The sequence below is a fragment of the Mytilus trossulus genome, chromosome 8 (assembly GCF_036588685.1).
Source record: "Mytilus trossulus isolate FHL-02 chromosome 8, PNRI_Mtr1.1.1.hap1, whole genome shotgun sequence".
Classification (NCBI taxonomy): Eukaryota; Metazoa; Mollusca; class Bivalvia; order Mytilida; family Mytilidae; genus Mytilus; species Mytilus trossulus.
The window spans coordinates 986,571-1,012,016 of record NC_086380.1 but is presented as its reverse complement, the minus strand read 5'-3'; the positions used below and the strand labels follow the sequence as shown (position 1 = coordinate 1,012,016).

At 32.0% G+C, this 25,446-nt stretch overlaps 1 protein-coding gene across 2 annotated transcripts in view; it reads left to right on the top strand.

Annotated features, from left to right (window-relative positions):
* The window catches only part of LOC134728083 (DNA repair protein XRCC1-like), a 32,698-nt gene extending 8,270 nt beyond the window's left edge, over positions 1 to 24,428 (top strand). The window contains exons 5-14 of one of the 2 annotated variants that reach the window (XM_063592484.1): positions 2,959 to 3,073; positions 3,445 to 3,533; positions 3,961 to 4,114; positions 4,675 to 4,843; positions 6,619 to 6,732; positions 15,282 to 15,418; positions 16,635 to 16,686; positions 17,787 to 18,086; positions 22,459 to 22,534; positions 23,173 to 24,428. In XM_063592484.1, the coding sequence (XP_063448554.1) occupies positions 2,959 to 3,073; positions 3,445 to 3,533; positions 3,961 to 4,114; positions 4,675 to 4,843; positions 6,619 to 6,732; positions 15,282 to 15,418; positions 16,635 to 16,686; positions 17,787 to 18,086; positions 22,459 to 22,534; positions 23,173 to 23,295 (1,329 nt within the window). In that variant the 3' untranslated portion in view covers positions 23,296 to 24,428. The remainder of the gene's footprint in view (positions 1 to 2,958; positions 3,074 to 3,444; positions 3,534 to 3,960; positions 4,115 to 4,674; positions 4,844 to 6,618; positions 6,733 to 15,281; positions 15,419 to 16,634; positions 16,687 to 17,786; positions 18,087 to 22,458; positions 22,535 to 23,172) is intronic. The other variant, XM_063592483.1, reaches the window with a different exon arrangement.
* Positions 24,429 to 25,446: the final 1,018 nt, after the last annotated feature.

The following is a 25,446-nucleotide window of genomic DNA, read 5'->3' as shown; positions in this document are numbered from 1 at the left end:
TTTAACATGAAATGTTGAGTCGAAAAGATCAGTAACCAAGCCTTTTCATTCAATATCAAGACCATAGCAACAGTTTTCATATAAGCATATTTCTAACATACCGACTGTAATTTCATTTGCACAAATACCATAAATAAAAAATTTAGAGCTTACCTAATAAATCAAAATGCTTACCAGTTATTCAGGACTTTTTAAAACCTTTAGTTTGTCATCTCATATCTAAAAGTAATGATATGTCTGGAACTGAAATAAGACAAAAAAATTAACTGAAACTGTGTTATCATTTAATTTAAATACATAAGTATTATTGAGAGAGAAAAATCTAATTCTTGAAAATTTTATCACAAAGAAAGAAAAATGCTTCTCCCTTGTGGCTTCGCCACTTTCATTTAAACTGTTTATATTAGAAGCAATGAGTAGTAGCTAACTAGCTTAATACATGTAGTTAAATAGTAATATTGTTTTCAAGAAGGTTTGACCCTCCCCCTTTTTCACTGAGAAATGACAATATCTTGTGTTTTGCTCGTGTGCATTAACAATAGCAATTCGTGATTTTCTTAATACATGTACATGGTTTTTTTCTGTTTATTTGCATATGATATCTACTGACCAGGGTCAAATCATTGGATAAAAGCACATGTATGATGTATCTCACTTTACTCGTGTGAAGTGTGTTATCTCCCTTGATTATCAGCTATTCCTGTAGTCCAGAGTGATAATTGCATAACAAAGACTATATTGTGTTATGTTTACTTACACTTTATTTATATTACATGTTAAGTTTTTCTTGCCTTTTTCAATTGAATAAACAATTTATTTCGGATCTCTCGGATGTAAACAAAGTTATGATTGTGCCTAAAAAAAGTGTTCAGCCCCGTGCCGGTATTGCATTTAAAAGTGAAAAGTTCATTGAATTTTGGCTGTTCTTTATCAATGTTATTTATCTGAAATCATTTATGATAACTAGGTATAAATAAAAAAACTACTAACCATCATTTTCACAATTTTCTGTGGTGTACAAGGTGAAATTAGCCTAAGATATCTCTGGATCCTTTCTTACAAGATGGGGCAATATGCGCAATTGTTTCTCCATAGGCCATAATGGTAACGTTTTCTTCTGTTGCTCAGCCCATATCGTAAACTTGTATATGTATGATGGCTTGTTTCGAAGCTGAGACATTTTTACCTATGTGGTTAAATTTTCGGGGTACGAAGTGTGATTCATTTTTCCGTAAATTAGCAAACCCGAGTATCCTTTTTTGTTTACACGTGACTTTTGTGTTCCTCATTTCAAGGCGCATTAGGGGTATTGTCCCATATGCTGAATCTAACCATGTATTTAGATTTTAAATTCAGAGCTGTATCAAGCTTAAATGTTGTGTCCATACTTGCCCAACTGTTCAGGGTTTGACCTCTACGGTCATATAAAGCTGCACCCTGTGGAGCATCTGGTTCATTAGTCAATTTAAATATGCAAAAAAAAAAATACCTTCTTGTGCTACTTTTAGGGTAAATTGAGTCAAAATTTTAGTCATTGACTCAAAATATCAATTAGTAAACAATTTCTATCCTTTGGGTAGATAAATCTTATTTTTTTTGTTTCAAAAGATATACATAAGCAGATTTTGTTGAGATCTTTTAAAGTATCTTCTTTACATTCATATGCATTTAATTTGTATAATAATAGTGAGGAAAGAATGCACCTTTACCAAATTTTCAAGATGTTAGAAATTAAAATTGCATTCTTTGCAGTTCATCTAAAATGACAAAGATAATGTGATCACCACTACACATTGCTACAGAACAGTTCAACCTGTAAAGGAATTGATTCTCATGATAACATATTTCTACATTATCATAATTTTGGATGTTACACATGTATGACACTCACACAGGAAACTTTAGACATCATGCAGCATTGAAAATATTTGATAATGATTTTTATGTGATAGATGAACTGTTTGACACACTTTGTGAAGCATAGGAAATTACTTTAGGATTAAGTGTATGCCAGTTGAAATGCAAAGCTGATAACCTAAAATGAAGAAAGCTTAAATTTCTATTGAACGAGAGTTAAGGATGTATTCTTCTGACTTTTCAGTCTCGTTCAGTCTCGTTGAAATCTCGTTCTTGAATTATTTCCAAAACATGTGATACAAGTGAAAAATATCAATAAATTTAAAAAATATTATAATAAAACATAACTCTGTGAAAAAATTGTGTACGACTACAATGAATGGTTTTTGAGTAATCCAGTTTTCAAATTTTATGACCAATCAAGTCAGTATTTTTAGCCAAAATTTTGAGAAAATGGGTCAGGGATACAAAAAATGATTTTACAAGAATCATCAGCATCCCATATCATTTTGTTTGTTTTCCAATTTCTTAGATATGGATTTTTTCAATCATTTATAACAAAAAAGTTGAAATAATATGCATTTTGTTCTTAAAATTGAGAAAAATCACAAAAATACAAAATTGACAGCATGGTAAATTTTACACAAAAAAGCGTCAAAATATGATAAAACTTTCTTATATTAACACCTACCCATAGTTTTTTTAAGTAAAATTTATTCATATTGGTCCACTTCATATTTATAGAAAGTATGAAAAAAAGTTTAATTGTGGAACTGTGATTTTTTTCACAATAATAGCCCAAAAATAGGGAAAAATCGATGAAAAAAGAGAAAATCATCAAAATTAGGCATTTTCAAAGGGCTGTAGCAAAAAAAGTAGTGCACCACCATATGATTTTTTCTTCACCAATTATTTTTTTATAGTCTTATAAACCCAAAAATCAGGTTAAGAAAAAAAGTTTAATTCTAGAAATATTTTGCTTCTCAGAGGTGTACATCCTTAAGCCACCTTAAGGTTATGAAACAGAAGGTAGATATTTACATTCTAGATTTACACAAATATTTAGTCCATAGATAGTTTTGTTTGGATTTCTTTATTCAGGGAACTAAGAAGTTAGGAGCATTTACTGTTAAACCAGAAACAGGAGATGATATAACAACTGGATCACTGTTTGCCAAAAAGAAAATAGAACCAGTTGAGAAACCAGCCCCAACAGGTAAAGGATAGGGTAATAATGTGGGTGACTATAAGAATAGTGTATAGTCACAGGGCTTTGTGAAATGTTTTCATGTACACACACTATTTTCAAAGGAAGATATTATTAAATTTATCTGATCTTAAAAACGTTTGAAAAAGTACAAATTTCTGGAAGTTTATGATGTTTCCCATTCTCAAAATTTATAAATAGATGTGATACATGATTTTAGTTCATTGAGGGCTGAGTTTTGTACACCTTAGTAATTTCCTTGATTGTCTATAAAGTATTGGCAAATGATAAGGAGAAAACTGACAGAAGTTCCTAAGCATACTATATCCATTGGGTTTGTCACTGTAGTCCTTTTACTACTTTACTGTTCTCTGTTGTAGGGGCAGCTGCCGTAAGAGCAGCTTCACGTTTGGCTGATGAATCAATATCTTCACCAAAAATAGAAAAACAGGTCAAAATCACACCAACAGTAAGTATATACATTGATATACTGAGTAAAAAAATGATTGCAAATTTTTTTTCAATTTTACATTTCAAAATTAAATTATACTTCTAAACAATAATAAAATCATCCTCACAAAAAACATGAAACTCAAAGGTAAAAAAACAACCTTCTCCTGACCTTCTCTAGATTTAATCTAGAATCAAGTTGGTTATTTGCACTTGTGAAGCGAAGTTTAATGTGTTTCGAAAAATGTAAGGATTTATGGCCCAAAACAAAATAATTTTCAAACAAAAAGATTTGTCAATATTTAGAAGAACAGATCTTAACACAGGCTTGAATGATGAGGTATAATAACAGAAAAAATGGAAAATTCTTTGATGCCAAAACATGACTTTATCATTCTTTTTCTTTGTTTGAAATTGCTTTATAGGAAATATCCCTTTTTTTCTAGTCGCAGAATAAAAGGAAACATACAGACGATTCAGATGATGAGCCTTCTGGCTCTGGTACCCCAGTCCCATCCCTGAAGAAACAGTCAACCAGTATCAGTTCCACAGCCTCTTCTGCTAAAAGTGAATCAGTACCTCCATTAAAGAAAACTAAATGTAAGGTCAACAAAGTTAGGATAAAAAGTCAAAGTGTTAATATTTATAGAATATAAGTTGAACAAAATAAGGATATAAGTACAAGATAGTTATAAATGTAATGTTTTGAAGACATTACAGTTTACTGAAAGGAATACACACAATAAAGTTACTAACCAATTAATGTGAATGTTCTCTGAGTATCAACAGCATGCAGTATATAACAGAGAGAGAGATTTTGTTTGCCAGTCAGATATTGTTTTTTCTACATCAAAGTAATTTTGAACTAGTTTCATTTGTATAAAATCAGTGTCAAAGTTCACACAGTAAAGTCTAAAGCTAACAATATTTTAATGGAATTCTAATAAACTATAATTCATAATGCTTATAGTTATAAAGTACCAGTGATGTAAGTCATACTCAGTTTTCAGATTGGCTGCTTTAGCATAAGGAATGCAATGTATAAGAGATTAGTTAAACAAACAATAAAAAGGCTTGTTCATACTTTGAAATCATCACTGTACACCATTGCATGTAGTCAATATTGATGAGTAATTTATGGGATTTAATGTGTTTTTTAGCTGAACCTCCAAAGGAATCTGCAGTGAAAGCCTTTGGTAGATTAATGGAAGGTGTGGTGTTTGCAATGAGTGGGTTCCAGAATCCTTACAGAGCTGAGCTCAGACAAAAAGCTGTAGACATGGGAGCTGTATATAAACCAGACTGGGGGAAAGGATGTACTCATCTCATGTGAGTATATAAACCAGACTGGGGGAAAGGATGAACTCATCTCATGTGAGTTTATACACCAGACTGGGGGAAAGGATGAACTCATCTCATGTGAGTTTATACACCAGACTGGGGGAAAGGATGAACTCATCTCATGTGAGTATATAAACCAGACTGGGGGAAAGGATGTACTCATCTCATGTGAGTATATAAACCAGACTGGGGGAAAGGATGAACTCATCTCATGTGAGTTTATACACCAGACTGGGGGAAAGGATGAACTCATCTCATGTGAGTATATAAACCAGACTGGGTAAAAGGATGTACTCATCTCATGTGAGTTTATAAACCAGACTGGGGGAAAGGATGAACTCATCTCATGTGAGTATATAAACCAGACTGGGGGAAAGGATGAACTCATCTCATGTGAGTATAAAAACCAGACTGGGGGAAAGGATGTACTCATCTCATGTGAGTATATAAACCAGACTGGGGGAAAGGATGAACTCATCTCATGTGAGTATATAAACCAGACTGGGGGAAAGGATGTACTCATCTCATGTGAGTATATAAACCAGACTGGAGAAAGGATGAACTCATCTCATGTGAGTATATAGTCATTTGACTTATGTATTTACTCATTTCATATGATTTTATATTTATTTCCTCATTTGACTGATGTATTTACTCATTTCATATGATTTTATATTTATCTCACCTATTGAAGTTCTGCTCTAATATTAAAATTGAGAGTGGAATTGGGGATTGTTAAAGAAACTAAAACCCAAAGAAAGAGCAAAAAACAGTCGATGTCCACTAATGGGTCTTTAACACAGCAAGAAATTCCTGCACTCTGTGGCAGGCTTCAGCTTGCCCGAAACAAAAATGTGTACTTGCTCAGTGAAAATGTACGTCATACTAAACTCCAAAACATATAAATTATCTAAAGTTGAAAACCTACAAGAGACTGACAAATGCCAGAGTCTCCTGACTTGGATTAGGTACATACATGTGGTGGGGTTTAACATGTTTAGTGTGCTCTTAACCCTCCCTCTATACCTCTAGCTTATATAGAAAAAGAAATACACAGCAATAGGCACAGTAAAACTCAGTTTAATAGAAGTCAATCGAATGTCAATACAGGTAATAAAAGAAACTAAGCAAAATGACAATGATACATAAATTAACAAAGGACTACTATATATATAGCTATCAGTTACTGACCTACCAGCTCCAGAACTCAATTAGTTTACATTCAGCTTAAAAAGGTCTGAACTCCTTCTTCAAACATTGAACATATTTCTGTCATTTTTTTAATAGATTTTCCATGATCTGAACATTTAAAGTTTATTTGAAATTAGTATGTTTACATGTGTTTACTTGTGATCAGTATACAGTTGACAATGTGTTTATCTGTAATCAATATTATTACAGTGTGTTATAAAAATAATGAAGTCTTTGAAACATTCACCTCACTGATCAACTGGTAATGTCATTCTGAAAATACAACAAAATAAAAAGCAAAAACAATGTTTGTGTGGTGTGAAATTCAAGAGCAAATGATATACCAATATTAGCATACTGGCATCAGAAAATTGATTTTCAATCTTTTTAATGATTATCTCCCTTAGAATCTAAAATAGTTTTGATATAGGTCCCAGGTTTATAGTTTGAGATTTATATACTGTCTGTAACTTCTACTTTATTTGTTATATGTATCTATAAATAAAAAAAAGAATTAAATGTGATATCAAATGTATACCATACAATACTAGTACCAGGTTCTTGTTTTACAGATGTGCTTTCTCAAACACACCAAAGTATAACCAGGTCAGAGGGAAAGGGAAAATAGTCAAAAAAGATTGGATATTACAAAGTTATAAACAGAAGAAACTGTTACCATGGAGAAAGTAAGTATTTACATTGTTGATATGGAGACATTGTAAACTTATACCACACAGAATGTCAGTACATTGCATAGAAAATTTTACTTAATATCCAATCGAACATTCAGTTCTATACAGAAATACATGATCACCAATAGAATAACACTCTTAAATATATTAAGCAATCAAGGAGACAACAACCCATCTACACAAATAATTAAACAACTTTTAAAGGTCTACATATATTCTTCAATGAAAAAAAATCTTGGTAAATTACACTCATGGTCCATCAATACCAAATCACCAAATAATGTCAAATCTCAGTACAAATGCATGTACTGTAGATTCATTTATTTTTCGTGTGTACCAATTTTCGTGGTTTGAGGAAAACTGGCATATTTGGGGATATTTAATTTCGTGGTTATGGAAAAGTCCTCATGCATCAGAAAATTTGCAATTCATTGAACATTTGCTCCCTTGAATCTACCCACAAAATGGACAAAAAATTGATATCCAAGGAATATAGATGAATCCACAGTATATACTTTGCTGTAGTTTAATATGCTATGTTAGTATCTAATTGCCACAAAATTACCATATTTAAAGAAAAATTTTAATAATGCAAAGCTTATTGATAAGAAAGAAAATAATTGAATATGTTTAATTTGATGGTGAACTTGAGAATTCTTGACAGTTTTTATGCCCCTGTCGTAGTGGAGAGGGCATTAAGATTTTCCTTTGTTCGTCTGTACGTACAGACAACATCAAAAGTTGGTTTCTATTCTCTATCGTTAGTTTACATCAACCAAATGATTTGAACGTATACAAAATGCTTATTACAATAAAACACAGATCAAGTTTGAATTTTAATGGCTTCATTTCAACTGTTAAAATTGAGAATGGAAATAGGGAATGTGTCAAAGAGACAACAACCCGACCATAGATAAAACAATAGCAGAAGGTCACCAACAGGTTGTAAAGTTGTCCCTTTACAAATGGAAAAATTGCTGAATTTTGCACCTCAACCAAATGGTATGAACCTAACAAAATGCTTCTAACCACAAAACACAAATGAAGTGTGAATTCTGGTGGCATCACTTTAACAATTTTACAGTTATGTCCCTCTACGAATGGAAAAATTGCTGAATTTCCTTTTCATTCTCAAACTTAAATTTGCATCAACCAAATTAATGAAACTTATACACACTAATTATTACCACAAAACTCAGATCAAGGGCATATTTGGATAGTGTCAATTTTACATTTCTTCAGTTATGTCTGTTTATAACTTGATATGAGATGCAAGCTGGGGCATCATCTTCTTCCCATGGATACCTTCTCTATTTTTTTATATGATTTTTTTCCGTTGAATATTTCAATAAAATGAAAATGCTCACTTCAATGAAACAAAAACTTTGATAATTATCTAGACATACAAATAAAAGGTGTCTTCCCGATTGTCCCACTTTTTGAAATTACAGGTAAAAAGGTAATGAAATTTTGTGGGACAATCGGGAATATGTTTGTGGGACAATTGGGAAGTTTAAATGTGGGACAATTGGGAACTGTTTTTATAATGATTAATTTGTTTTTATAGCGTGTTGCAGTTACTCAAAGATTACTAATCAATGTAACTTATAAAATATGAACAAAATAAGAACAAATAATAATACTTACATATTTTATTTTGCTCATAGTAGGTACAATTGAAGTATCATATGATATAATATGAAGTCTTTTAAAAAAACATTTTTTTTAGTCTAAGATGCATATTTTTTTAATTATTTGTATTGGCTTTGAAATTCACAGACAGTACTGCGAGTACTCTCAGATCTGTACTTAGTGTCTTTGTTGTGGTGATGTTCCAAGCCAGGAGCCTGTAAGTCAGTGGTTGTCGTTTGTTGCCATGTAACATATTTGTTTTTCGTTCATTATTTGTACATGAAATATGCCATTAGTTTTCTCGTTTTACTTTAGTCATTTTGGATCCTTTTGTAGCTATGTGGTATGGGATTTGCTCATTGTTAAAGGCCGTATGGTAACCTATAGTTGTTTATTTCTGCGTCATTTGGTCTCTTTGGGAGAGTTGTCTCATTGACAATCATACCACATCTTCTTATTTCTTATGAAAGTCTGGCTCTTCTTTATTATTGGTGAAGAGTCCTGTTGACTGCAAAAACAATGGGAAAATTGGAAAAACAACCTTTAATAGTGATTCTTGGAAAGGCTGATCTGAAAAAATTCTAGACAGCAGCAAATTTAGAGAAAATAGATGGGGGTACAAGAAATGATTTTACCAAAAGCATGTGCATCCCATATAAAAAAAATATGTATTTTTTTCAATCAATTATAACAAAGAAGTTGAAATAATATGATTTGTGTTCTAAAAAAAGAGAAAATTCCAAAATTGATAAATTGACAAATTATGAATGGTCAATTTGACACAAAAAAGCAATAAAATTTTATAAAACTTTCTTATATTAACACCTACTTCTAGTTTTTTTTTGTTTTTTTTTTAAGTTAGATCTATTCAGATTGGTCCACTCTATCTTTATTGAAAGTATGAAAAAAAAAGTTTAATTGTAAAACTGTGATTTTTTTCATGATAATAGCCCAAAAATGGATAATATTTGATGAAAACTGAGAAAATCATCAGAATTGGGTACTTTCAAATGGCTGCAGCAAAAATAAGTGCACCACCATATGATTTTCGTCACCAATTCATGTTCAGAAAAAAAGTTTAATTCAAGACCTTAAAAGATCTATTTCATAAATCAGAAATATTATATTTTTTTAATCAAAAGTGTATCAATCTAAGGATTTAAAACACCCTTTTTTTATACTTTTATAAAATTAATATTAAATGTGCAATAATTAATTCTTGTTTATTTAGCAAAACAAACAACAGTTACCTTGTTTATCTAAGAACATTTTACTACATAAAATAATGGGGAGAGATCCGTTTGCGCCAAAAATGCGTCCTTTTGCGCCACAACTTTTTTTCTCAAATGCTACGTTTGCGCCACATGTTTTCAAATTAGATGGTATCATTTGCGCCAACAATAAAACATACGATTGCGCCAGTTAAAAGAAAAATTACTTGCTCACTCCTTTATTTGGACTTGGAACCGGCAGTGTAACACGGCACATCTTTCCTTTTTTAAAACATATGTTTTTCTGACTGCTGCTGCATGGGTACTTCCAAATTTAATGTATGTAGTAGCTTTTAATTTCTATTTATTGTAAAAAAACACAAACATTGAAGGATGAAATCCATAAAATAGTTAATAATTGTTCATAATAATAATAAAGCCAATACGCATGGTGTGAACAAAGCTCTGTGTCATCAACATACATGTATGTGGCTGAAACATAAAGAGCAAAAACTTCTTTTTCCTATATTGGCATATCTTCGTTAAGCAAAGCAATAAGTTTTATTTTCTCTCTGTACATTGACTGTCTAATGCTGCTTAATCATTTAATTCTCTTCAGAAACTCGTCTTTATGGTGAAATATCTCCTTACATATGATACCTTTTGAGGCAAAAATAAGAATTAATATATAGTAATCATTAATATTTTATTTTAATAGATATGTGTACAGGTAAATTGGCGCAAATGAGTTACGAATATTGGCGCAATTGATACATTTTGAAAATAAAATTTGGCGCAAATCATACCCCTGAAAAACAGTAATTGGCGCAAAAGGACTGCTGCCAAATAATGTGGGACAATCAGAACTCTAAAATTTTTAAAAGTGGGACAATCGGGAATAAACCAAATAAAACATGGTGAAACAAATAATTTCATTTAGGAAATTCATGATGTTATATATACATTTTATACTTTTATTTATAAACCTTTTAGAAGTAAGATGCAATTTTTACTTACCTTTAATTTATGATTAATAAAATTTGTCAGACTATATTTAATATTTAATCAAATCTTACAATTTAAAGTGAGATTCAAACATTCAATGTAAATAAACATTTTCAAAGTGTTGTAAAGTACATTTTCATAGCATCAATTTTGAATTGATGCCATGTATATAAGTGACGTTATCCAATCCAAATAAAGGATACAAACAATGTTGCAATATAATTCTTTATTGATGTTTGTAATTAAATTTTGCATTTATGATTAATTAATTTGTTTATTTGTATACATTATTGTTGCTTAGTTACCGTCTTGTCGATGCTGACTCCCCAGATGATTTATTAATTTGTTAATTTGTTTATTTGTTTACCATGTTTACATTATTGTTGCTTAGTTACCGTCTTGTCGATGCTGACTCCCCAGATGATTTATTAATTTGTTTATTCGTTTATTTGTTTACCATGTTTACATTATTGTTGCTTAGTTACCGTCTTGTCGATGCTGACTCCCCAGATGATTTATTAATTTGTTAACTTGTTTATTTGTTTACCATGTTTACATTATTGTTGCTTAGTTACCGTCTTGTCGATGCTGACTCCCCAGATGATTTATTAATTTGTTTATTCGTTTATTTGTTTACCATGTTTACATTATTGTTGCTTAGTTACCGTCTTGTCGATGCTGACTCCCCAGATGATATATTAATTTGTTAATTTGTTTATTTGTTTACCATGTTTACATTATTGTTGCTTAGTTACCGTCTTGTCGATGCTGACTCCCCAGATGATTTATTAATTTGTTTATTCGTTTATTTGTTTACCATGTTTACATTATTGTTGCTTAGTTACTGTCTTGTCGATGCTGACTCCCCAGATGATTTATTAATTTGTTAATTTGTTTATTTGTTTACCATGTTTACATTATTGTTGCTTAGTTACCGTCTTGTCGATGCTGACTCCCCAGATGATTTATTAATTTGTTTATTCGTTTATTTGTTTACCATGTTTACATTATTGTTGCTTAGTTACCGTCTTGTCGATGCTGACTCCCCAGATGATTTATTAATTTGTTTATTCGTTTATTTGTTTACCATGTTTACATTATTGTTGCTTAGTTACCGTCTTGTCGATGCTGACTCCCCAGATGATTTATTAATTTGTTTATTCGTTTATTTGTTTACCATGTTTACATTATTGTTGCTTAGTTACCGTCTTGTCGATGCGGACTCCCCAGATGATTTATTAATTTGTTAATTTGTTTATTTGTTTACCATGTTTACATTATTGGTGCTTAGTTACCGTCTTGTCGATGCTGACTCCCCAGATGATTTATTAATTTGTTTATTCGTTTATTTGTTTACCATGTTTACATTATTGTTGCTTAGTTACCGTCTTGTCAATGCTGACTCCCCAGATGATTTATTAATTTGTTAATTTGTTTATTTGTTTACCATGTTTACATTATTGTTGCTTAGTTACCGTCTTGTCGATGCTGACTCCCCAGATGATTTATTAATTTGTTTATTCGTTTATTTGTTTACCATGTTTACATTATTGTTGCTTAGTTACCGTCTTGTCGATGCTGACTCCCCAGATGATTTATTAATTTGTTAATTTGTTTATTTGTTTACCATGTTTACATTATTGTTGCTTAGTTACCGTCTTGTCGATGCTGACTCCCCAGATGATTTATTAATTTGTTTATTCGTTTATTTGTTTACCATGTTTACATTATTGTTGCTTAGTTACCGTCTTGTCGATGCGGACTCCCCAGATGATTTATTAATTTGTTAATTTGTTTATTTGTTTACCATGTTTACATTATTGGTGCTTAGTTACCGTCTTGTCGATGCTGACTCCCCAGATGATTTATTAATTTGTTTATTCGTTTATTTGTTTACCATGTTTACATTATTGTTGCTTAGTTACCGTCTTGTCGATGCTGACTCCCCAGATGATTTATTAATTTGTTTATTCGTTTATTTGTTTACCATGTTTACATTATTGTTGCTTAGTTACCGTCTTGTCGATGCTGACTCCCCAGATGATTTATTAATTTGTTAATTTGTTTATTTGTTTACCATGTTTACATTATTGTTGCTTAGTTACCGTCTTGTCGATGCTGACTCCCCAGATGATTTATTAATTTGTTTATTCGTTTATTTGTTTACCATGTTTACATTATTGTTGCTTAGTTACCGTCTTGTCGATGCTGACTCCCCAGATGATTTATTAATTTGTTAATTTGTTTATTTGTTTACCATGTTTACATTATTGTTGCTTAGTTACCGTCTTGTCGATGCTGACTCCCCAGATGATTTATTAATTTGTTTATTCGTTTATTTGTTTACCATGTTTACATTATTGTTGCTTAGTTACCGTCTTGTCGATGCTGACTCCCCAGATGATTTATTAATTTGTTTATTTGTTTACCATGTTTACATTATTGTTGCTTAGTTACCGTCTTGTCGATGCTGACTCCCCAGATGATTTATTAATTTGTTTATTCGTTTATTTGTTTACCATGTTTACATTATTGTTGCTTAGTTACCGTCTTGTCGATGCTGACTCCCCAGATGATTTATTAATTTGTTAATTTGTTTATTTGTTTACCATGTTTACATTATTGTTGCTTAGTTACCGTCTTGTCGATGCTGACTCCCCAGATGATTTATTAATTTGTTTATTCGTTTATTTGTTTACCATGTTTACATTATTGTTGCTTAGTTACCGTCTTGTCGATGCGGACTCCCCAGATGATTTATTAATTTGTTAATTTGTTTATTTGTTTACCATGTTTACATTATTGGTGCTTAGTTACCGTCTTGTCGATGCTGACTCCCCAGATGATTTATTAATTTGTTTATTCGTTTATTTGTTTACCATGTTTACATTATTGTTGCTTAGTTACCGTCTTGTCGATGCTGACTCCCCAGATGATTTATTAATTTGTTTATTCGTTTATTTGTTTACCATGTTTACATTATTGTTGCTTAGTTACCGTCTTGTCGATGCTGACTCCCCAGATGATTTATTAATTTGTTAATTTGTTTATTTGTTTACCATGTTTACATTATTGTTGCTTAGTTACCGTCTTGTCGATGCTGACTCCCCAGATGATTTATTAATTTGTTTATTCGTTTATTTGTTTACCATGTTTACATTATTGTTGCTTAGTTACCGTCTTGTCGATGCTGACTCCCCAGATGATTTATTAATTTGTTAATTTGTTTATTTGTTTACCATGTTTACATTATTGTTGCTTAGTTACCGTCTTGTCGATGCTGACTCCCCAGATGATTTATTAATTTGTTTATTCGTTTATTTGTTTACCATGTTTACATTATTGTTGCTTAGTTACCGTCTTGTCGATGCTGACTCCCCAGATGATATATTAATTTGTTAATTTGTTTATTTGTTTACCATGTTTACATTATTGTTGCTTAGTTACCGTCTTGTCGATGCTGACTCCCCAGATGATTTATTAATTTGTTTATTCGTTTATTTGTTTACCATGTTTACATTATTGTTGCTTAGTTACTGTCTTGTCGATGCTGACTCCCCAGATGATTTATTAATTTGTTAATTTGTTTATTTGTTTACCATGTTTACATTATTGTTGCTTAGTTACCGTCTTGTCGATGCTGACTCCCCAGATGATTTATTAATTTGTTTATTCGTTTATTTGTTTACCATGTTTACATTATTGTTGCTTAGTTACCGTCTTGTCGATGCTGACTCCCCAGATGATTTATTAATTTGTTTATTCGTTTATTTGTTTACCATGTTTACATTATTGTTGCTTAGTTACCGTCTTGTCGATGCTGACTCCCCAGATGATTTATTAATTTGTTTATTTGTTTACCATGTTTACATTATTGTTGCTTAGTTACCGTCTTGTCGATGCTGACTCCCCAGATGATTTATTAATTTGTTTATTCGTTTATTTGTTTACCATGTTTACATTATTGTTGCTTAGTTACCGTCTTGTCGATGCTGACTCCCCAGATGATTTATTAATTTGTTAATTTGTTTATTTGTTTACCATGTTTACATTATTGTTGCTTAGTTACCGTCTTGTCGATGCTGACTCCCCAGATGATTTATTAATTTGTTTATTCGTTTATTTGTTTACCATGTTTACATTATTGTTGCTTAGTTACCGTCTTGTCGATGCGGACTCCCCAGATGATTTATTAATTTGTTAATTTGTTTATTTGTTTACCATGTTTACATTATTGGTGCTTAGTTACCGTCTTGTCGATGCTGACTCCCCAGATGATTTATTAATTTGTTTATTCGTTTATTTGTTTACCATGTTTACATTATTGTTGCTTAGTTACCGTCTTGTCAATGCTGACTCCCCAGATGATTTATTAATTTGTTAATTTGTTTATTTGTTTACCATGTTTACATTATTGTTGCTTAGTTACCGTCTTGTCGATGCTGACTCCCCAGATGATTTATTAATTTGTTTATTCGTTTATTTGTTTACCATGTTTACATTATTGTTGCTTAGTTACCGTCTTGTCGATGCTGACTCCCCAGATGATTTATTAATTTGTTAATTTGTTTATTTGTTTACCATGTTTACATTATTGTTGCTTAGTTACCGTCTTGTCGATGCTGACTCCCCAGATGATTTATTAATTTGTTTATTCGTTTATTTGTTTACCATGTTTACATTATTGTTGCTTAGTTACCGTCTTGGCGATGCTGACTCCCCAGATGAATCGAGTACTGATGAGGATGATTATGTTCCCAAAAAGTCTCCTCCAAAGAAAAAACCATCTGAAACTAAACCACCAAAGAAAACATCACCTAAACCAAGTAAAGGTAAGCTTACCAAAGAAAACACCACCTAAACCAAGTAAAGGTAAGCTTACCAAAGAAAACACCTCCTAAACCAAGCAAAGGTAAGCTTACCAAAGAAAACATCACCTTTACTAAGCTAAGGTAGGCTAACCACAAATAACACCACCTAAACCAAGCAAAGGTAAGCTTAGCAAAGAAAACACCACCTAAACCAAGCAAAGGTAAGCTTACCAAAGAAAACACCACCTAAACCAAGCAAAGGTAAGCTTACCAAAGAAAACATCACCTAAACCAAGCAAAGGTAAGCTTACCAAAGAAAACACCACCTAAACCAAGTAAAGGTAAGCTTACCAAAGAAAACACCACCTAAACCAAGTAAAGGTAAGCTTACCAAAGAAAACACCACCTAAACCAAGCAAAGGTAAGCTTACCAAAGAAAACATCACCTTTACTAAGCTAAGGTAGGCTTACCACAAATAACACCACCTAAACCAAGCTAAGGTAAGCTTACCAAAGAAAACATCACCTAAACCAAGTAAAGGTAAGCTAACCACAAATAACATCACCTAAACCAAGCAAAGGTAAGCTTACCAAAGAAAACACCACCTAAACCAAGCAAAGGTAGGCTTACCAAAGAAAACACCACCTAAACCAAGTAAAGGTAAGCTTACCAAAGAAAACACCACCTAAACCAAGCAAAGGTAAGCCTACCATTGAAAACCTCACCTTTACCAAACATAGCTAGTATTATATTGTATAGACTGTTTGCTTTATAAGATTTACTTGTGTCTAATCCAATTTGCTTTAATTCAGAAAATAAAATATGTTTAAACTAAACCAAACATATATGTGAGCTGACCACAGAAAACCTCACTCAAATGAAGCAAAGGTCAGCTTAGGAAACGAAACCACTCTTAATCAAAGGGAAAAGAAAAACCAACCCAAACTAACAAAAGGAAAGTGGTGTATGAACTCTTTCCACCAAATTTCTACTTACTTGAATATACTAAAAAAAAGGAACAGTCTTCATTGCCGTTTATATGTTGATAATAAGACACATGGCTTACTGACTAAAAGAAAAACAGTACTAAGAAATATAACCTACCAAGAAAATAAGATAAGAGAATAGACGAATTGATGAACTCTTCAAATACATATAATAAAACTACTAAATTCTGGATGAAAATAAACATTAATGTTAAAGACTCTACCATGCATGTATTGTTTTATTTTACAGAAGCAATGGACATGTCAGATTCCGGAGATGACACAGAAGATGAAGTTAGGAGGTATGTATATATATTTTATCATGTGACTTTTTACACCCTCAACCATACACCTCATTGCAAAATTCTTTCATGTTGCTGAATCTTGTTTGAATTTATTTAAAAGTTTTGTAATGTTTTAAAATCAATATTGCTGATGATGAAGCTGGAGTAAATCTGTGTATGAGCTACAATTTAAAACAAGAAATAAAGTAGCATTTATATTTTTGTTTCAAACATTGATTAAAGTAAAATATGTAAATAATATTTCTATATTAGCAGCCTTTGTGGTTAAATTTGTTGTAAGAATACAATAAAAGAGACAATTTGGCCCAATTCTTTGGAATTTTGGATCCTCAATGATCTTCAATTTTGTACAGTGAGGGACCCATATAAGCCGCATAATTCGTTCATTTCAACTTACATCCCACCTACATTCGAAAATTTGGAACTTTTTATGTAGGTTTCAGAAATTTAACTATATGAAAAAAATGTTTGATAAAGGAATTATCTTCAAAATATAGGTTAATTGTTACAAGAACGAACACAAACACAAGAGGAAATCAAGTTGTTTGTGTACCATGGGGGACACATTTTAGCCACCATGTATGATATGACCATCCTCATTACCCTGCTATATTATAAAAAAGAATGTCTGCAATTACATGAATTAGCTTGAGAAATCATTCCTGTACGATTTTTTCTCACAATTTTTTACTTAAAGACTGCGCATAATTGCCAAAATTGTTGAAAAACAACTGCGTATTTCTTTATAATTGCAAATAACCTTGAAAATTGGGTAAAGAGGAATATCAACAGCTTGAACATTACAAGCAGCCTTTACCATCTATTTAGGCAAGTATTGGGTAAAGGCACACAAATTTTACAGAAAAAATAGCAAAACGGCGAAAATGTGTCCAAGGCGAATATGGGCCACCCACTCTACTTGTTTGGTTTTATAAATATTTTGATATGAGCGTCACTGATGAGTCTTGTGTAGACGAAACGTGCGTCTGGCATTCCTAATTATAATCCTGGTACCTTTGATAACTAATTATATCTAGGGTGATGAATTGAATCGAGTTGTTGTTGATTCATTGTGAGAATGACTATGTTATATCTAGGGTAAAGGCAGAGATAGATAATCCAAAGGAACCAGTGAAAAAAGATGATGATGATCCTTATAATGCCTCTACAGATGAAGAGGCCCCATCATCTTCTAAAAAGGAATCACCAATAAAGAATGGCGCTCCATCATCATCCAAGAAGGAATCACCCAGTAAGAACGGAGCAGTAGACGATGGAAATGATTCAGGCTTTCCTGAACTACCAGACTTCTTTAGGAAGAAACATTTCCTTCTGTATGGAGATTATAATGAAAGGACAAGACGTAGTATGGTACGATATATCACAGCTTATGATGGGTAAGTCAGATAAAATGTAATAATATTTCTTGTTTAATGAGAATGTTTTAAACTCAATTCATTTCAAATTAGATATATAATGTTATTATTGAAATATGGGGGGTATCCAGGTTTTTTGGGTTGACCAGAGTGACATTCCCTCACATCATTCATTTTGTTTTTATAGTGTGGAAAAAACACCAACAAATCTTACTGAGATTGATGAGAAGGAGAGACAGAAATGAATAGATTGACTCATAACACTTTTTTAGCTCACCTGGCCCAAAGGGCCAAGTGAGCTTTTCTCATCACTTGGCGTCCGGCGTCGTCCGTCGTCGTCGTCCTGCGTTAACTTTTACAAAAATCTTCTCCTCTGAAACTACTAGGCCAAATTTAACCAAACTTGGCCACAATCATCATTGGGGTATCTAGTTTAAAAATTGTGTCCGGTGACCCCGCCAACTAACCAAGATGGCCGCCATGGCTATAAATAGAACATAGGGGTAAAATGCAGTTTTTGGCTTATAACTCAAAAACCAAAGCATTTAGGGCAAATCTGACATGGCGTAATATTGTTAATCAAGTTAAGATCTATCTGCCCTGAAATTTTCAGATGAATCTGACATTCCGTTGTTAGGTTGCTGCCCCTGAATTGGTAATTTTAAGGAAATTTTGTTGTTTTTCGTTATTATCTTGAATATTATTTCAGATAGAGATAAACTGTAAAAAGCAATAATGTTCAGCAAAGTAAGATCTACAAATAAATCAACATGACCAAAATGATCAGTTGACCACTTTAGGAGTTATTGCCCTTTATAGTCAATTTTTAACCATTTTTCGTAAATCTTAGTAATCTTTTAGAAAAATCTTCTCCTCTGAAACTGCTGGGCCAAATTATTTGAAACTTGGCCACAATTATCATTTGGGTATCTAGTTTAAAAATTGTGTCCGGTGACCCGCCAACTAACCAAAATGACCGCCATGGCTATAAATAGAACATAGGGGTAAAATGCAGTTTTTGGCTTATAACTCAAAAACCAAAGCATTTAGAGCAAATCTGACATGGGTAAAATTGTTAATCAGGTGAAGATCTATCTGCCCTGAAATTTTCAGATGAATTGGACAACCTGTTTTTGGGTTGCGGCCCCTGAATTGGTAATTTTAAGGAAATTTTGCTGTTTTTGGTTATTATATTGAATATTATTATAGATATAGGTAAACTGTAAACAGCAATAATGTTCAGCAAGGTCAGATTTACAAATAAGTCAACATGACCAAAATGGTCAGTTGACCTCTTTAGGAGTTATTGCCCTTTAAAGTCAATTTTTAACCATTTTTCGTAAATTTTATATATCTTTTACTAAAATCTTCTTCTCTGAAACTGCTGTGCCAAATTGATCCAAACTTGGCCACAATCATCTTTGGGGTTTCTTGTTTAAAAAATGTGTCCGGTGACCTAGCCATCAAACCAAGATGGTCGCCACGTCTAAAAATAGAACATAGGGGTAAAATGCAGTTTTTGGCTTATAACTCAAAAACCAAATAATTTAGAGAAAATCTGACATGAAGTAAAATTGTTAATCAGGTCAAGATCTATCTGCCCTGAAATTTTCAGATGAATTGGACAACCTGTTTTTGGGTTGCGGCCCCTGAATTGGTAATTTTAAGGAAATTTTGCAGTTTTTGGTTATTATCTTGAATATTATTATAGATATAGGTAAACTGTAAACAGCAATAATGTTCAGCAAAGTAAGATCTACAAATAAGTCAACATGAACGAAATGGTCAATTGACCCCTGTAGGAGTTATTGACCTTTGTAGTCAATTTTCAATCTGCTTCCTTTGTTTAATATTCATATAGACCAAGGTGAGCGACACAGGCTCTTTAGAGCCTCTAGTTTTACACATTCTCCCTTCTGTTTCTCTCGAAATTATCGTATATTGAGCTCTCCTTAACACTATTTACGTTTCTTTTACAATCCGGAAAAATCAGTATTACGAGATATTCTAAATATATCCAACCTACATTATATTTTATAGTGACGTTATTGTTGGAATGCCACACTACGTTGAAGCAGGGATATCCTTCACTGGTTATTTAAATCATTGAATGATTACATGTGATTCTTCCCGCTTTTAAGACCCTCTTCCGTTCCTCCTGTTAAAATTTGAAATCTTCCGCTTTTTGAGAATGTCAACGTCGAAATATTTTCAGTAGCAATTTTTGTTTACAAAATTTATACTGACAGGGAAAAAATCCAAGAAACTCAAAATTAATATCGTAAGTCCGAAAAAAACGGAAGTTTCCTATAACTGTTTTGATGTCAAAAGGTTAATAGCCTCGATTTATCTATGAAGGTGTTAAGGATTAGACTGTATAAACAGCAATAAAAGAATATTGGCAATTACCTGGTGATCAACTAGCAAGTTTAGGACACATGCCTGGATGATTAGAAGTGAAATACTGACAATGGGTTAATTAAAGTTGTATAAACAACGACTTTTTTGTGAGGCTGTTAAAACATTGAACAGTTATATTACTTAACCTTAAGACAAATGTCTTAATGATCTCAAATATGTATGCATACTACACTTGTTGCAAAGCTGACTATGGTGACCCTAATGACTTGACCAAACATATGGAGACAGCAAACCCAACAGAAAGCTCACAACTCTATCAATTCAACACCACAGTTCAGTTAGTGGTACCAAAATTGACAATGTAGCTTAAGCAGAGATACTTTTTACCAAATATATATGATGGCTAATCACTCTATCTTGAACTTTATATATAATAAATAAATATTTAAAAAACCCTTATCTTCTATTTATATCAAGTAAAAATGGCTATGGAGTTATAGAATCATTAACAAAAAAGGAAAATATGCAGTTTAAACACCAAAAAAACCATTGCGTATGTCAATAAAAATGTCGATAAAAAATCTCTAGTTATAAGGCACAAACTCCAGCTGAAAATTTCTAAATCTCCAGTTGTGACTTGACAACTCTGTCACATGTCTCAGACATGACAGACATTCTCAAAGATTGTGCACTAATTAAAAAATCGTATTTGTTTAATTTAAACATAATTATGTTTGCTGTAGATAATTCAAACATCAATATGCAATACTTTAATTTTTAGATTATCAACTTTTAAAGTAAACAAAGTCCGAGGGCTACATGAGATTGGGGAGAAAATGATTTTTTTCATTTTTTTTCTGCAAAACTTTGTTTTGAGAATCTTCCTCCAAATCGGGAGCACCTCAATTTATGAGTAATTATCCACTAAAATAAACACTTAAAATGTAACATTTAGTATATGATAAGTAGCTATATATAGTCTTCCATTAAAACTAAATTGTGTGTACTAACATAATCATTGTAATGAGGGAGGGTAGGAGGGGTCTTGATCCCAAAATCCCGAACTTAAAAACACGAAATCCCGAAATTCGAAAAAACGAATTCCTGAGGTCCCGAAATTCAAAAATAGAATTCCTGGAACACAAAAGGGTAAATCCCGAAATCCCGAGGTTAAAAACACCCGATCCCGGAGTCCAGATAAAGGTCCTATCCCCCCTCTGTAATGGTAACAAGAAAAAAATAAATTCCAAATGTTGCATTTTGTTGTTTAAACCGATTTATTCATGAAATTTTACAAATATTTTAAAATGTAGGATTTGGAAACAAGCTTCACACAGTTTACAATAATCATATTGTTTTTTTTATTAGTACCTGTACCCGTGTTACGAGAGTTTTAACTGGGAACTTTATCAATGGAAATTTAAAACTGAATAGATTTTTCAGTCCTAACTTTCTTAAGAAAAAAATAAAAAATCTTAATAACTTTCTTAAGAAAAAAATAAAAAATCTTAAAGAGTACTGTCACAAGAAATGGAAAATGGCCATACTAAGCCTGCAGTTCAGTCGTACACTATTAAGATTTCAAAAAATATTGTAGTTGTTGTTAAAATACCAAATTCAACTAGTTGAATTTTAGATAATTAACTATCAACTTTAATTGAATGTTTAGATTTAGAAGATGCAGATCTCTTCCATTGGTCTAAATTGAATCCTAAAGTAAAGAAACGAATTTACATTAAACAACAATTGATTTCAATATTGTCAACATGTTTCTAGCTGTTCTCTTTTTCATTCTTTATATGAAAACTATCAAACGATACCCCCCCCCCCCCCCCCTCTTTGATTAAAGAATTTTTCTACCTGTCAGTATAATAGTTTTTTTTCTGTTTTAGTTGCTGTTTTGTCTACAACATTGTATATGTTATTTGGCCCCTCCTCTGGCTATTTTATACATGAGCATGCTCATAGCTGTGTATCAGCTTCATGTTTTCAACCTTAAATTAATGTGACAACTGGATATTTATAATTACAGGGAGTTAGAAGACTATATGTCTGAGAAAGTTAACTTTGTGGTCACTAACTCAGAGTGGGACCAGAACTTTGATGATGTAAGTACCAGTATATAGAGAAGGGTCCAAAGGGACTAATATAGAAGGGGTAGAAGGGATCAGGGAGGTGGGGTATGTCTTTATTTCAAAAGACTCTGCTGCAAAGTCCTTTTGTCCATTAGACAGAATTCTCCTCACCAGGACCAGCGATCAAGACAAAGTTTTTGTGGTCAAGTTTGTATCTCAGATCGGTTCTGTCAGCAATTGGTAAACTACAATTGGTGTATTGTAATTATGTACATGTCTGTCTCACAGAGTTCATCTAACCTTTAATTTACTTTCATGGTTCCTTAGTCAACATTATTTTTCACAGGTCTATATTTCAGATACTAAATGCAATAAATACAATAGGTCAACGTTATTTGGTGTATTGAATTATTGTAAGATGTACATGTATCAAGTTGACACTGAATACTTTATAGGTCTTGCTTGGTACTGATGAACGTTTTGAGAACATCATCAATTTTTTCTCAGACTTTGAAGAAATGAGTCGGAGTAGCAGCTGCAAGCTCTTGAATATTTAAATGACCATGAGTCTAAAAAGATATGAATGAATTAAATATAGACTGGTAAAAGATCTCCCATTACTACCTTATGTATAATCAAATAGTTTAACGAGATAATTTTTATGTTTGCAGGCTTTAACAGACAATCCAAGTCTGATATTTGTTAAACCAATATGGGTAGCTAAGTGTCATGACAGATCAAAGTTTGTACCGTACCAACCCTATGTTGTAATTCCAGTGGATGATGATGATTAGATCAACGTTTTGACTGTACCAACACAGCATCATAAATTTCGTCAACTTACTTTTGACTATACCAACACACCATTGTTAATTATGGAACACATATTGTTGTGAAGTAGACATGTATGTTTGCATTAGAAACCATGGACATTTGGCAGGAGAATGGTTCTCTAGCCATTACTTAATTCTCATTTTCAGAATCTAAAGGACTATGGGTAATCTCATTGTTCTTACATCAAAATGAAAATAATGTCATGTCATTGGTTGATTTTCCATTATTTAGAACGTCCTACACCAATCACAATGTTTTTGGTGTACGCTTTTGAGCATGTCACCTTGAATGCATTAGATTCTGAAACGGTGAATTGTTTCATACATAATTACTTTATCATGTGATATATCACTACCTATATCTCTATCTTATATATCAATTCTTAAAGACTTTGTTGGGAAATAGTGCTGTTCACTTAGCACAGAGAATAATTGTTTTGGATAATGAACAAATTAATTTTGTATAATGTTAATCCATTTTATTAATAAAAATTGTTTAAAAATGATTTCTTAGACTGTCTGTTCACTCTATAAATTTGATTTTCAACTTATGCATTGTTAATTGGTATAAATACAACTTTTTTTGTTAACATATATATAAAATTCTTTTATTACACTATAGTTTGACTCAATGTTGTTAATCTGCAAAAATATCAATCTAAATTGTTGTCAACTTTTTATACCACCATATAAGGTTGTAGTCTTGTAGGTTATTGTTGTCTTGTGAAGGCAGGGGAAGTTATGTTTAAGTAATCAATGTATATATGAAGTTATGTTATATCATGAATGTACCTAGCGCTAAGAAAGTTTGGTGTTGATTTTTTAGGGGTTCTTATTAAAGTTATTTGGTCAACTCATAAAGTATGAATATTAGACTGAAAAGCATCATATTATTTTCAACATTTTATGCAAAATGATAGTTATTGATTTAATCTTACATTTTGACTGAAACTTATACCATTATAGAAAGGCAGCTAATTTAACCAATAGGAATTAATGTCTAATTATGTAACTATTTGGATTATTCCGAAACTTATTGATGCTTTTGAAAAGTTTCTTTACATTTGCATGTTATAGATATTTTTTATATTAAATGAACTAAAAGGAATGTCTGACTTTCTTTTTATATCATTAATAGGCCATGATTTTACATGTTTAAGGTTTGTTATTATATTTGGCAAAATAGACAATGTTTACACAATTCCAAATACAGAGAAGTCTGTTGATTAGAAAAAGTTCAAGGATGAAAGTTTTCATACATTTTTTTGTTTCAGAAAATTAGAAATATTTCCTGAATCTTGATGTGCATTTTATCTCGTCTTGACACAGTTTAAAAGCGAGGATAATTGTATGCTGTTTCTGACACCAGTGGCATCAAATATGTATTTGTTTGTGATAAGATCAGTTTATGGGGAACCACAAGCTTTAGGTCAATGACTCTTGGTATGCAGTTGTATTAACATTGGCACATTTCATTTCAATGGCCCTGCAAACTCAGTAATGGTCTATTGACCTATAACCTTTCCTTAGATACAATATATTAGTTTGTGGTTAGATCAGATTATTGGGAATCACCAGTGTAAGATTAACAATAATTGGTATGCATTTGTATTAACATTGGCACATCCTATTTCAATGGAGATTGTTTGGCCCAACCACCTCAGTAATGGCTTATTGAGTTGATAAAGAATATGGCAGTTGTAATCTAATAGTTTGTTTCTTTGTATGTGAGTGTCTGTTTTTGTTCACCTCAGTGTTTATGTTGTTCCCTTGTTTTCCTCTTGTTGTTGATGTGTTTCCCCTGTTTGGGTTTGTAACCTGGATTTGTCTTCTCTTGGTCGATTTGTGACTTGAACAGCAGTATGCTACTGTTGCCTTTATTTACATGTATCTGTCTTTGATAAGGTCAGTTTATTTGGAAGAACTAATAGATGGTCAATAAATTTGGCATACAGTTGTTTTAGCATTGTTTCGCGTAGGGATCTTGTTTCTATGGAGATTGTTTGGATCTGTACCTTCAGTCATGGTCTATTGACTTTGAATATTTGCATAGTTATGATGAACCTAAAAGATAGGAGAAAATAACCAGGTAATGAACCATAAGGGATGATA